This window comes from Pongo abelii, chromosome 23 (assembly GCF_028885655.2).
Source record: "Pongo abelii isolate AG06213 chromosome 23, NHGRI_mPonAbe1-v2.0_pri, whole genome shotgun sequence".
NCBI lineage: Eukaryota > Metazoa > Chordata > Mammalia > Primates > Hominidae > Pongo > Pongo abelii.
Window position 1 is genome coordinate 30,289,099 of NC_085929.1, and position 14,682 is coordinate 30,303,780.

The window sequence follows — 14,682 nt, forward strand, 5'->3', positions numbered from 1 at the left end:
CTAACAGTGCACTGCATCAGAGCAAAAAAGAGAACTCTGGCTTGAGTTTTTCTACTACTTGTCCCCAAGAAGGCAACCATAGTTAAGAAGCCTGCAGTGGAAGCAGCAAGAGTACACACCCTGGGGCTGTGAAAGGGGGCAGCACAAAACCAACAGGATGGAGCCAGCCTGCGCCTCCTTGCCCTGCACACCAGGGTCCAGATGGACACCTCATACTTTCTCTAATAACCCTTTACCAATAACCCTCCCAGAGGACTTTGGAAAAGAGGCCTTCTCCTCTGCTCTCCTTTTTATGGAAAACCTGCCTTTCCTAACAGCAAAGTGCTAAACCACCCTCTCATTCCTTTTTCCCTGGTCTCTTTGCAATGGGCAGGGAAACCCCAAAGTGGCCCACTGAAGAGCTTGCTGAGCTGGAGTCACCCCAGTCATCCCTGCAGCCAGCCTAGCCTCATGCTCTGGTCACTGACCTATTGGGGCAGATGCAGATGTCATGCATGTAGAACTTGATGGCCTTGGACTGCTCCTTGTTTTTGAAATGATAATCAGCCAGGAGGTAGTAAAGCTCGTTCACCACCGGAGGGGAGGGGTCAGCCCCCTCTGGGAGGCAGGGTACCTGGCAGGTGAGAGGAAAAGTATGAGGGGAGGTGGAGTCAAGGACTCAGATGTGACCAGTAAACCCAGGACTGTTTAGTCACAGGACAGACTCTTCAGCTTCTCCTGCCCCTCAGTCTGGTACAGAGCAGAAAAAGAAGCAAAGGAGCACATACAGCAGTGGCAGAGGGGAAGAGTGTGACTCAGCCCTGTCCCCCACCTCCTCAAGGTTGTGGGCCCACCTCAGTTGAAGTTCCCTCAATGTAGGCAGAGACTTTGTCCAGGCTAAGCGCTGGCCTCTCTGTGCGAGGCACAATAGTGGCAATTCTCTTCAGCAGGTTGGCCAAGTCAGCAGACACGGTGCTGGTCTTATAGCTGTCAAATTCAGGAAGGGTCTTGGGCTTAAAATACTCAAACATAAACAGTGCATCCTCCCATATAAGATCCACCTTGAAAAAAAGGCAGAAGGCGGATTAATAACACATTCAGGGTAAATGAAAAAGGAAAAATGTATTCCTCCATAGAAACGCACTTTGTCCAATGTAAATGAGGTTATGGCATATTGGAGAGCCTAAAACAAATCCCCATTATACTTAAAAAAAAAAAAAAATCTGCACTACAAAAATTAGCTGGGCGTGGTGGCAGGCGCCTGTAATCCCAGCTACTCAGGAGGTTGCGGCAGGAGAATCTCTTGAACCTGAGCGGCAGAGGTTGCAGTGAGCCGAGATGGCACCACTGCAACCAGCCTGGGCAACAGAGTGAGACTCCGTCTCAAAAAAAAAAAAATCTGCATGCCCACTATAATCCCCAAATCCAAGTGTCTGAAAAGCAAAAGGCTAGTCTGTAGAAAGACAGACATTAGAAACCACAAGCTGCGCTCTATAAGCCCACATGGCCGAGCCAGAGGGTGGGTTCCATCATGGGTGGGGACCTTGGGCCAGCCACAGACCTTCTCCACTTGGTAGACAAATTATTGAAGGCGAGCTGACTCCAGGGAGGGTGACCCTAGGTTTGGGGTCCACAGCAGGGGCTCTGTCCTAAGGAACTTACATTTTAGTGGATGGAATCCCTAAGATCAGAGAATAACTGACAGTACTGAGGAGCCATTAGATAATACACTCAATAGCGCTCTAAAAACCAAAACAACACAAAAATGGAAAACCTCTAAGGAATTATTCATATCCAAAATAGAAATAAACTATCAACAATTGCCATTCTACATTTTTTGGTTTTAGGGTAGTTTTGTTTGTTGTTTGTTTGTTTTTAGAGATGGGGCCTTGCTCTGCCACCCAGGGCTATTCACAGATGCAATCACAGTGCACTCCAGCCTTAAAATTCTGGCCTCGAGCAATCCTCCTACCCTCACCCTCCAGAGCAGCTAGAACTAACGGTATGCACCACCATACCTGGCTCTACATATTAGTCAACATTAGTTGAATGTTAGTCAACATTTATGAAAGTAAGTTTTTGCAAGAAAAACCCTTGTCCTTTGATAGACTCATCAGACTGTCTTCTCTCCTCCTTCTGATGCAACTCCAAGCAGGACTGCCAAGATGACTGTTCACAAATATGACATCCTTCAAAAGAGCTTACAGCTCCTGCTTCCCTCTTCGTTGGGCCTATTGCAGCACCCTCACCTGCTGGGCTGAGTGTTCCTCCAGGTACCTGGCCTTACTTTTCTTGCTGGGGAAGCTGTACAGGCAGTAGAAGCACTGCTCCAAGGCTGTCTCCAGCTCCTCCTTGTAAGGGTGCGTGTCTTCAGAGGTGGATGCAGCCAGTTCCTTCTGGAGTACTCGTACCTGTGGTGGGCAGAAGAGATGGCCTGAGGTGAGGGCCTGTAGCCACTGCCTCCCTGTCACAGCAGGGCCCCAGAGAAACCACCACTCTACCAACTCTTTTAACCTGAGGTGGCTATGTCTGTTGGACTCCTGCATGCCTTGATTCCAAAAACACCTGTTTCCTGGAAAAGTCTGTTATCCTAATAGGAGTTATTCTGGGCCCACCTCTGGGCCCAACAGTAGCCTCCTGATGGGTTTACCAAGCTGCCTTTCTTCCAGCACACCTAGCCAGTTTCTACCAGCCACCAGAAGAAGATATTTGCCTCCTGGGAACTTCACTCATTTATTTAGTCATTGATTTCCTCAACGAATATTTACTGAATACTTTCTTAAAATAGGCATAGTATGACATAGTCCTTGCTTTTTAGAAGTTCAGATTCCAATGGAGAGAATAAAGTTAAACTATAAACAAATAATTATAACATAAGATGATAAATCTCATTAGGGCTAAGAGAATCTCCCTCAGACAAAACATAAATGAGGATCAGAGAGGATGTGAACAACATAGTAAACAAGTTATATCTATGAATATGAGAGCCGACGGCTATTGTTATGCCCACCTATTAGCAAATACACATTATTTTCAAGCATCCATGAGATTTTTGCCAAAACTGGATGAAAAGCAAGTACAAAGACCAAAAACTAGATATAATACATACTACATCCTCAGCTGAACACAATTCAATAAAATTAGAAATCAATTATATAAAAATAGCAAATACCAAATATCAGAACATATGGGAGTCAGATAAAGATGTATCTGGGAAAACTTATAGTCTTCAATACAGGTATTAGAAAAGTGAATACTGGCTGGATGCAGCGGTACATGCCTGTAATTCCAGCACTTTGGGAGGCCGAGGTGGGAGGATCGCTTGAGCCCAGGAGACTGAAACCAGCATGGGAAACAAAGTGAGACTCTGTCTCTCCAAAAAATTTAAAAATTAGCCAGGCATGATGGTGCACACCTGTAGTCCCAGCTACGTGGGAGGCTAAGGCAGGAAGACTGCTCGAGCCCAGGAGGTCCAGGCTGCAGTGAGCTGTGATCGCACCACTGCACTCTTAGCATGGGCAACAGAGTGACACCCTGTCTCGAAAAAAAAAAAAGAAAAAAGAGAGAGAGAATAAAATCAAGGAAGACCTCTGAGAAGAAAACACATTTTCTTTCTTTTTTTTTGAGATGGAGTCTCACTCCGTCGCCCAGGCTGGAATGCAGTGGCACAATCTCGGCTCACTGTAATCTCCGCCTCCTGGGTTCAAGCAATTCTCCTGTCTCAGCACCAATTCTCCTGTCTCAGTCCAAGTAGCTAGGACTACAGGCACCATGCCCAGCTAATTTTTTTATTTTTAGTAGAGACGGGGTTTCACCTTGTTGGTCAGGCTGGTCTCAGACTCCTGATCTCAGGTGATCCACCCGCCTCAGCCTCCCAAAGTGCTGGGATTACAGGCGTGAGCCACTGCGCCTGGCCCAAAATTTTTAAAAATAATAAAAATAGAAAAAAGAAAAAAAAAAGAGTGAATACTAAAATAACCATTCAATTCAGTAAGTTAGAAACAATACAGAGTAAATTCAAAGAATGTAAAAAGAAATATTAAAGCGGTAATGAACTAGAAAGCAAAGAAAAAATGGATCAATAAACCAATAGTCGGTAATTTGAAAAGACTAATTTATACAAACCTCATGAAAGACTGGTTTTTAAAAGGTGGGGGGAGAAAGCACAAACTATTTTAGCAATGAAAAAGGGTCATAACTCAAGGTACCACAGAACTTTTTAAAGCATAAGCAGAAACCATGAACAGCCTTATGCTCTAAGTGGAAACTGTTAAAACAATATAATTGACTTGAGAAGAGAAAATCTAATTGGACCTATAATCACTAAAGAAATAGTAGTTTAGAATTTATTATAACACTCCCCAAAAAGAGAGAGAGAGCTCTAGATCACAGGTGACAAACCACCCCATGGGCCAAATCCTGCCCTTGTCTGTTTTGTAGGCCTGGGAGTTAAGAATGATGTCATTTTTAAATGATTGAAAAAAAATGAACAGAAGAAAACTATTTTTTAACACATGAAGATTATACGAAATTCAAATTTTAGTGTCCACAAGTTTTGTTGGAACAAAGCTGCAGCCACTGATTTACATAATACCTACGACTGCTTTTCTGAGGCAATGGAAGCCCTGAGTAGTTCCAACAGAGACCCTAGAACCTACAAGGCCTCAGAGATTTACTATTTGTCCCTTTACAGGAAAAGCTTTGGTGAACCCTGGCAAAGAGTATAAGACAAGCGGGAAAAAAAGAAAAAAACTATAAGGATTGAAAAGGAAGGAAAAAATAGTTATTCATGGATGATATGACCGTCTACATAGAAAATTCAAGTCTACCACCCACTAAAATTAATAGAAGCAATAAGCAAAGGAGCTGTGCATAAGAAAAAATTATTTAAAAAACTAGTGCTCCTGCATGCTCACAAAAACCAAATAGAAAAACTGACATTTAAATATCTATTTACAACAGTAATAAAAACAAATGAAACCTATGCAACAATCTAACAAAATATACACAACAATTTTACAGCTATACTTTGAAAAAATGAGAGTGAAAGGAAAAAAAGTATTATGCAGAAAATCATTAAGCTGAATTAAGGGACATGAAAGCATAAGACCTAAATAAACGGAGAGATATACCACATTTACGACTGGAAAGACTCAATCATGGAGCACCTCTGCCCGGCCGCCCCGTCTGGGAGGTGAGGAGTGCCTCTGCCCGGCTGCCACCCCGTCTGGGAGGAAGTGAGGAGCACCTCTGCCCGGCCGCCCCCTCTGGGAAGTGAGGAGCGCCTCTGCCTGGCCGCCACCCCGTCTGGGAGGAAGTGAGGAGCGCCTCTGCCTGGCTGCCCCATCTGGGAAGGGAGGAGCACCTCTGCCCGGCCGCCACACCGTCTGGGAAGTGAGGAGCGCCTCTGCCTGGCTGCCCCATCTGGGAAGGGAGGAGCACCTCTGCCCGGCCGCCACACCGTCTGGGAAGTGAGGAGCGCCTCTGCCTGGTCGCCCCGTCTAGGAGGTGAGGAGCGCCTCTGCCCGGCCGCCCAGTCTGGGAAGTGAGGAGCGCCTCTGCCCGGCCGCCCTGTCTGGGAGGTGAGGAGCGCCTCTGCCTGGCCGCCACCCCATCTGGGAGGAAGTGAGGAGCGTCTCTGCCCGGCCGCCCCGTCTGGGAAGTGAGGAGCGCCTCTGCCCGGCTGCCCCCTCTGGGAAGTGAGGAGCGCCTCTGCTCGGCCGCCCCCTCTGGGAAGTGAGGAGCGCCTCTGCTCGGCCGCCCCGTCGGGGAAGTGAGGAGCGCCTCTGCCCGGCCGCCCCGTCTGGGAGGTGAGGAGCGCCTCTGCCCGGCTGCCACCCGGTCTGGGAGGAACTGAGGAGCGCCTCTGCCCGGGCGGCCCCGTCTGGGAAGCGAGGAGCGCCTCTGCCCGGGCGGCCCCGTCGGGGAAGTGAGGAGCGCCTCTGCCCGGCCGCCCCGTCTGGGAGGAGAGGAGCGCCTCTGCCCGGGCGGCCCCGTCTGGGAAGCGAGGGGCGCCTCTGCCCAGCCGCCCTGTCTGGGAGGTGAGGAGTGCCTCTGCCCGGCTGCCCTGTCTGGGAGGTGTACCCAACAGCTCCGAAGAGACAGCGACCATCGGGAGCGGGCCATGAGGACGATGGCGGTTTTGTTGAAGAGAAGGGGAGGAAGTGTGGGGAAAGGAAGGAGAGATCAGATTGTTGCTGTGTCTGTGTAGAAAGGGGTGGGCATAGGAGACTCCATTTTGTTCTGACTAGGAGAAATTCTTCTGCCTTGGGATGCTGTTGATCTATGGCCTTTCCCCCAGCCCCCTGCTTTCTGAAACATGTGCTGTGTCAACTCAGGGTTGAATGGATTAAGGGTGGTGCAAGATGTGCTTTGTTAAACAGATGCTTGAAGGCAGCATGCTCTTTAAGAGTCATCACCACTCCCTAATCTCAAGTACTCAGGGGCACAAACACTGCAGAAGGCCGCAGGGTCCTCTGCCTAGGAGAACCAGAGACCTTTGTTCATGTGTTTATCTCCTGACCTTCTCTCCACTATTATCCTATGACCCTGCCATATCCCCCTCTCCGAGAAACACCCAAGAATGATCAATAAATACTTCAGAAATTAAAAAAAAAAAAAAAAAAAAAAAAAAAAAAAAAAAAAAAAAAAAACATTGTAAATAAATGTATATTAAGTTAAACAAAAAAAAAAAAAAAAAAAAAAAAAAAAAAAAAAAAAAAGAAAGACTCAATCATACAAAAATGACAATTATTTTGCAAATTAATCTGTGAGGTCAATGTTATTCCAATCAAAATTCCAATGGCAGGTTTGCGTTAGGGGGTTGGATATCATAAAACATTACAGACTGATCGTACAATGGTACAGAAGAGGAAAAGGCCAAGAATAGCCAAGAGACTAAGAGGTACGTGAGTAGGTTAACCCTACCAGGTATCAAAATCTCTCAAAGACAATTTAGTATTGTCAGGAACAGACAAGACTCCTATGCCAATAAAAAGAACGGCCAACATGTAAGAAGGTGACTTACAAGTCAGCACAGAGAACAGACTCTTCAAAAAATGGTACAAACCAACTGGCCATGCGTGTGGAATGTAAAATTGGATTCCTGCCTTATCTTTTAACAAAAATAAAATTTAGATGGAATACAGACACATGAAATACAAGAGCAAACTAGTAGATTAATGTAAAGGAGATCTTTATGTAATTTTGTGAGAGGGAAGTAAAAGTACCCCCACCCCTCAAAAAATCACAAACCTCAAAGGAGAAGACTAATAAATTTGACATTCAAATTTTAAAATTCTGTAAAACAAATACCATACACATAGTTAAAAGATATTCCACATAAAGGTGCACAGAAATAGAAATAGAACTAAGCACACAGACAAAATATGTGCATGTAAAACTGGTGAAACTTACATATCAGACAAAAGACTGGAATTCAGAGTACCTTAAGAAAAAAACTGCAAATCAATAGGAAAAAGAAAAACAAACCACTAGAAAGATGGGCAAATCATGTGAACAGGCAATTTACATAAGAGGAAACCCAAGGGGTAAACAGGCATAAAAAGATATTCAATCCCACTAATAATTATAAATTATTAAAAAGAACATTTAAAGAACAATGAAATACCATTTCATGCCTTTCAGATGGGCATCAACATTTAAGTCTACTGTACCTAGGGCTGACACAGATGTGCAGGAATTCCCACACTGCTATCAAAAGTATAAAATTGTTCAATAATTTTGGAGAATAATCTGAAAATAAAATTTTTAAAGTTAACAATGTACACACTCTGTGATCCAGTAGTTCCTTTTACAGGAATCTACACAAGAGAAACTCTCACATGTATACATAAAACAACCTCTTGGTGGACGTTAACCATAATATCATTTATAACTCCCCAAATGGATAAACAACCTTAATGCCATCATTAGGAAAATTGATTTTTTAAAAATATAATAACAAATACTTACAGATGAATTGATATAGATGTCTAGGATTTGTTTCAGAATAATGTGGGATGACTGGGAAGGTAGGTGGGGGAGTGGACATGCATTATGAATAATAACGACTAACCAGTGCTCAGTATATAGAAGTGCATTATACTTTCTATTTTAATAATGTTGGGAATTTTCCATACTAAAAAGTTTAAGGGCATGATATACTCACACAATAGAACCCTGTAAAGCAATTAAAATGAATAAACTAGATGTACTTGTATCAATGTAACTGTATCTCAGTATACTAAAATAAAAGCAAGCTGTTAAGAGGTTACATACTATATGATATTTAGTATGTAAAATTTAAAAACTCATGTAACTATATACTATTTACTGACATACAGATACATAATTAGGTATTTAAAAAGTGGACAAAAAGATACACACCAGCTTCAAGAGAGTGAGGGAGGTAGAGTAAAGAAGAGCATGCTTTCTTGTTAACTCTTGTTTTTATAAGACAAATTTGTGGCAAATACACCAGATTGTCAACACATATAAAATCTGGGTGTGGTACACAGAAGGGGGGTGGGCACACAATGTAAGAGAGAATATCCAGGTGTTAATAAAGGCTCTATAGTACAGGGGCCATTTGAGCTGTGTGGAGATGAACAGATAAGAATCCATCAACCCAAGTAGAACATATGAAAAGAACTCAAGAAAAGAAGAGACTCAAGAGGATTTCTCTCAGAGAACATTTCCATTCTATCTAAGAAGAGAAAACAATCCACACAAAAGGTCTCCCTGATGTTGGCCTCAAATCACTCTCAAGATGCAATCCTTTTACCTGCAGACCATGAGCCTGGGGCAAGAAGAGGTAGTAATGAAGTATTCAACCTTCATAACCCTCCATGGCACCCAGAATCATGAACGCTCAGCAAGCATTTCTGGAAAAATTAATGAATGTCTTTATGTTTGTTCATTCATTCATTCATTCAAGAAATATCAACTGGGCAGCAGTCTGTCAGGTATTGCTCAGGCCCCAGGGATGCTTCAAACAGCAAGACAGAAAAGGTCCCTGGTCCCAGGGATGCTATCTGGTGGGGGAGGAGCACATGCCAGAAACAAATGGTGGGGGTCCCTAGCAGTAGACAGGACAGCATGTGGCAAGAGAGAAAAGCCTCTTTGAAAAGGCAGGAAGGAAACAACAAACCAGTCATGCAGAAGCTGAGGAAGAGCATGGCAAGCAGAAGGCACAGGGTGGTCAGGAGAGCTGCTGCAAAGGTTGGAGAAATCTAAAGGCTGGGACTTGGGCAGGAAAATCAGGAACTATAAAATGAAACACAACAGTGCTCAACTCACTTCTACTCCCTCAAATTCATTAGCAGATATCAGCAGCTAGAATTCATGCTCCACTAGAAAAGACACAGATTAAGAAAAACGAAATAGGACCATCCTGTTGCCCCTTCAGCCCACCCCTTCACTCTTAGCACCACCCCCACCCAAGCTAGCCTAAGGTATTAACTCATTCTTCCCAATCAGCATAAGGAGGATGGCCTTGTGGAGGTGACCTTATGGAAGCAGAGACTGTCCCTGCAGAGGGTTGGTTAGCAGAGGGAAGGCAGAAGAAGGGAGTGGCTGAGTCCTGGGCAGCATTACAGACTCAGCCTGGCAAAACTCTTCCAAAAATAGTCTTGGAGAGCAGAGCTGACCCAGGGTGAGCATCCCAAAGGCCCTCAGAGCTCACAGGGTAGGGGAGACATTCAGGCATCTGGAGCTGGGGCTGGAACTTGCCTCAGACACTAACCAGCAACAGGGACCTGGGCCAGATGGGTCTCCTGGACAAATCACATCTTCAGCCTAAGTGTCCTGCAAACTGTCAAGCTCTATACATACATGAGCTCTATATATATGCATACTCTCCTTTAACCCATATTTATTAAGCACCTACTATGTGCCAGGTGTGTACTAGGTACTTGGATCCAGCAGTGAACAAAACTAGCAAAACCCCCTACTCTCTCTGAAGTTAATTTCAGTGGAGCAGAGAGACACAATACACATAATGAGTGTAATCATATAGCATGCCGGAGGTTAAGCGCTGGGGGGAAAGCACAGGAAGACAGGGAGTACTGGGAGGGAGGGTGCAGTTGTGAAAGAGCAGGTATTGTTCCCTGAAGAGAAGGTATAGAGCAGGTGATGGCAAACTTTTTCTTAAACGGCCAGATACTAACTATTTTAGGCTTTGCTGGCCATACAGCTCCATCACAGCTACTGCACTCTGCCACTCTACTGCAAAAGCAGCCACAGTTAATATGTAAATGAATGGGCATGGTTATATCCCAATAGAACTTCATGAATAAATATTATAGGCTAGGTTTGAGGTCCCTGTCTTGGTATATGAAGAACACCAGGTGCTCTGTAACTGGTCTGCATGCTGCTTGGCCTCCTACTCAACAGTGAGATTGGAGACAGGGTTCGTGCTGCTTATCCCTAGTAAACCCAGGGAGCTACTTCCAGTCAATCACAACTGACAAGTGCAAGGAAGTATATGTGCTCTCACTAATCATTTACTGACTGAATGGATGTAATAATAGCTATTGAATGAGCAACTACTACTTGGCATTGTGAGTCATGCTTAGCAAACAGGACTCAATAGAAGGCAGTGGTGGTGCATGTGGTTATTACTCCTGAAATTACAACTACAAGGCCTAGCCCTGTGCCTGACTAGGAAGAAACTCAGTAAGGACTAGGGGATCTAAATCCACCTGCTGTTCAAGAGCTCCAGAGCTTCCTGAGCCTCAGGTACACAAGGGATTTTCTGACAACCTTCGGTAACTACAGTGAGTAATGCAGTAAGTCAAAGATGCACAGTGGGCCCACTGAGGGAAGGCCAAGCAAGCTCAGCGTGCCAACATGAATCTGTCCCCCTCCCATTCAACCTCCCACCCCAGCCCTGCCCTGCACTGGCAGTCTGCAGCCCAGGGGGAAGCACTTACATAGAATCGCAGCAGAGCCCCATCTGAATTGCAGCACCAGGACCTTCTGCCCAAATACTCGTGGGCTGTGTTCAGCAGCATGAGGGAGGATGGGAGCATGGGCGTCTCCGACATCCCTAGGGAAAGCCCAGGCCAACAGACACAGAGTTAGTGTGGGAACCTGCATGCCTGCAGCTCAGCTCAGTCTCCTCTTTTCAGGCTTTTCTGTCTTTATCAACATGACTACAGACTTTCCTTTCCTTTTTTTTTTTTTTTTTGCCTTTTTAAATAAGTAGTGACTTGACTGGCTTTACTAAAGCAATACACGCTTATCAAAACACAATTCAAGCCATATAGGAAAATATAAAGGAGCACACTTTATCCATCAAAATACCAGCCCAGAGAGAACCAATGCTGACATCTGGTGAACCTCAGTCACAGCATCCATCTGTGCGTATCTGATGCATTTTGAATGAGAGAAAAGTAATTTATTACAATGGAACCCATACTACACATGCCATTTCTTAACTTAAAAAAAAAATTTTTTTAAGAGATAGGGTCTAACTGTTGCCCAGGCTGGAGTACAGTTGGCACAATTATAGCTCACTGCAGCCTCCAATTCCTGGACTCAAACAATCTTCCTGCCTCAGTCTCCTGAGCAGCTGGGACTACAGGCGCGAGCTCCCACACCCAGCTAATTTTTTAATTTTTTGTAGAGACAGGGTCTCACTATGTTGCTCAAGCTGGTCTCCAACTCCTGGCCTGCCTCGGCCTCCCAAAGTGTTGAGACTACAGGCATGAGCCACAGCGCCTGGCCTTGAAAGTTCTTAGATTTAGGTCTACCTGAATAATACAGAAGAAAAAAAGTAAAACAGGAGGGAAAAGAACTACTGAATTCCAGTTACACATTTGTTTACCACTACAAGTATTATTTGTTTATAAAGGTCCCTTAGTATTTTTGAAACTCTGGGCCATAACCCATTAACGACTTATAACTAGCATTTTTAGAGTGGATCGGGACAGAACATGTCAGAAGCCACTAATAATAACTTTCTTTCATGAAATTTATTTTGTACTTTTTCTTCCTTTTTTTAAGATGAGGTCTCACTTTTGCCCAGGCTGGAGTGCAGTGGCATGGTCACAGCTCAATGCAGCCTCCAACTCCTGGGCTCAAGTCATCCTCCCTTCTCAGCCTCCCAAGTAGCTAGGTCTCTAGGTGCCACCACCACACCTGGCTAATTTTTTTTATTTTATTTTACTTTTTGTAGATACAAGGTCTTACTACGTTGCCTGGGCTGGCTTCAAACTCCTGGCCCCACGTAATCCTTCTGCCTCGAACTCCTAAAGTGTGGGAATTACAGGAGTGAGCCACCATGCCCTGTTACTTTTGGCTCTTAAGTGCAACCAATTGTTCCAATTTGTCATATTCATTCTGCTCCATGCTGTTTGCATTTATGACTTTATAATGGTGAGATTTAGTTTGCGGTGTTTTCCTCAGTTCTACAATTTTCCTTTTTGTTTCATTTTGTTTGTCAGCTCAAAAGCCCAATTCTGCTTCCTCCACCTTCCTTATAAACCTTGTCTTAGTATCTGCTTCCAGAGAATTCAGTATGTGATAACTATTATTATTTTTCCTGGGTGATAATATCCTCATCAGGCCTCTCACCACCCAACCATAGTGTGTTTTATCCCAGGGCCCTTTCCCTCAGCTCAGTCTGCACACTGGAAGATGGCAGGATCCTGTGGCTCTTCCTGCCTCTGCCAAGGCCAAGGGTGGGATGGAGGAGGTTTCCCTCATGCCACTCTCCACAAATGAGAATATTAATAACATTTCCCAGGATTTGGTCAACTTGCTATCTTCCGTCAGTTCTCCTGCTGAGGGACATGCAGAGACAGAGCCACATCTACTGCCACTCCACGAGAATCTTTCTTTTTTCTTTCTTTTCTTTCCTTTCTTTTTCCTTTCCTCTCTCTCTCTCTTTCTTTGATGTACTTTTCAAAGTTTAAGGTATTTGACTATTCCTCTATCTGTGTTTACTTGCTGGCAGTTTTTTGAAAACTAATTTTTGTTTGCATAATTAATTTTGAGGAAAAGGAGAATTTCAATCCAGAAGTCTTTTTGTGTTATTTTTCTAAGAAAAATAACAAACATTTATAGTCATAAACTTCAATTTTTTTTTCACCACTAAAATCCTTTTGGAGAACAATGAGGTACCAGAGGTAATAACTGTCAAGAGCTCTAAAGATATTCATTCTTAGAAATGTATCCTAAAAAAATATTGGGTACAAGCAAAAAGGCATGCATGAGGTGTTCATCATGGCATGACCCGTAAGAATGAAACAGTGCAGGCAAACTAAGGGTTCAGCAGCGGGGATGGTTCAATAGAGCATGCACCTCTCATCAGCATGATGAAAACAATGGAGCAAAATGGAGCAACAGCTATACAAAACAGAAAATAAAAGCCTTTTGCAATCTGGCCCCTCTTCCCATATCCAATCCCCATGCCCCAGGTCTCCTGTCTGACTTAAGGCTTGCTCAGTCCCTGGCCCCACTCCACCTCCCTAGTGTCTTCCTCTGCCCCTGCTCTTCCTTCAGGGCTCAACTCACCCACACCCACACCCGCACCCACACCCACACCCACACCCACACCCACACCCACAGGCAGCATCAGGTGCCCTCCTCTCCATCCACCACACCACCCTAGTGTCTCCCACCACCACAAACCTGTCAAGGCCAGAGGTATCCTAGCCACAGAGCCCTGACATGTTGTGAGCAGCTGATAACTTTCTGAGCAGTGAATACAATTATAGAGAGAGTGTGAAGGGAAGGAGAAAAACCACATGTTAACTCTGGTTTTCTCTGAGCAGTTGGAATAGGGATGACTCTTTCCTTTCCACTTTTCTTGTTTTACAAATTATTGAGGAAAAATCTTCAATAAACTTAATTTTAAGCTAGTTGAATACAAGCATCAATAGACACATATTATTATAACAACTGCACACAAACTAGGTGTTCATTAGGCCAAGTCTGGACAGCAAATGCAAGAAAACAAAAAATGGAAAAAAAAAAGATCTATCTGATAAGATTACAGGCAATCTTTGCTTTAAGTGTCATTTAGCTGTAGTACTGTCGTTTCTTCAATCCAGCACATTTTCTACCATTGCACTATGGATCCAGTGCCATCTCCATTAAGGGTCTGGGGCTTGCCCTCCCTGGATTCTCATCACTCAGCACCCACCATGAGCCAGGCACTGACTCACCATGGTGATTCATGGCTTTATTATTTCATTTCATCCTCAGAATAACCTTCTGAGGTAGACACTATTATTCCCAATATGGGTATGGGGAAATAGAGGCTGAAGTTATATGACTTGCCCAAGGTCACACATCTAAGAAGTGACAGTTGGGATGTGGAACCTGTGCTCGCTCCATGCTGTCCTCGGCTTACCATCCCTTCGGGTGTCACGGGGATTAAAGGAGCTAGTGGATACAAGGCCTCCTGGAGCAGTGTCAGCATTTGTCATAAGTAGTCACCTCTTGTCACTCCCTCCATGCTGCCATCTGCACCAAACATACAATGCTCACACACCCAGTCCTCCCGTGCCCACTGCACAGTAAGCTCCCTCAGGGAGAAACCAAGGACACTTCTGCCTCTGTCCAAGCGCATGCAGAATCCTTGGATTGAGTGGACTGAGCCCCACTCACAACATCTGGATAAGGTCCAGGACCCTAGGGCAGAGGACAGGGGCAAGGACATGGGAGTCGGAGCTCATCCCCACTGCGCCCACT

At 44.5% G+C, this 14,682-nt stretch overlaps 1 protein-coding gene across 8 annotated transcripts in view; it reads right to left on the reverse strand.

Moving 5' to 3' along the window:
- The window catches only part of LOC100440309 (calcineurin-binding protein cabin-1), a 171,814-nt gene that overhangs the window by 95,379 nt on the left and 61,753 nt on the right, over nt 1-14,682 (reverse strand). For all 8 annotated transcript variants that reach the window (XM_002830920.6, XM_054543154.2, XM_054543153.2 and 5 more), the window contains 4 exons: nt 10,914-11,029; nt 2,229-2,390; nt 834-1,040; nt 468-613 (listed from right to left, as the gene is read on the reverse strand). In XM_002830920.6, the coding sequence (XP_002830966.4) occupies nt 468-613; nt 834-1,040; nt 2,229-2,390; nt 10,914-11,029 (631 nt within the window). The remainder of the gene's footprint in view (nt 1-467; nt 614-833; nt 1,041-2,228; nt 2,391-10,913; nt 11,030-14,682) is intronic.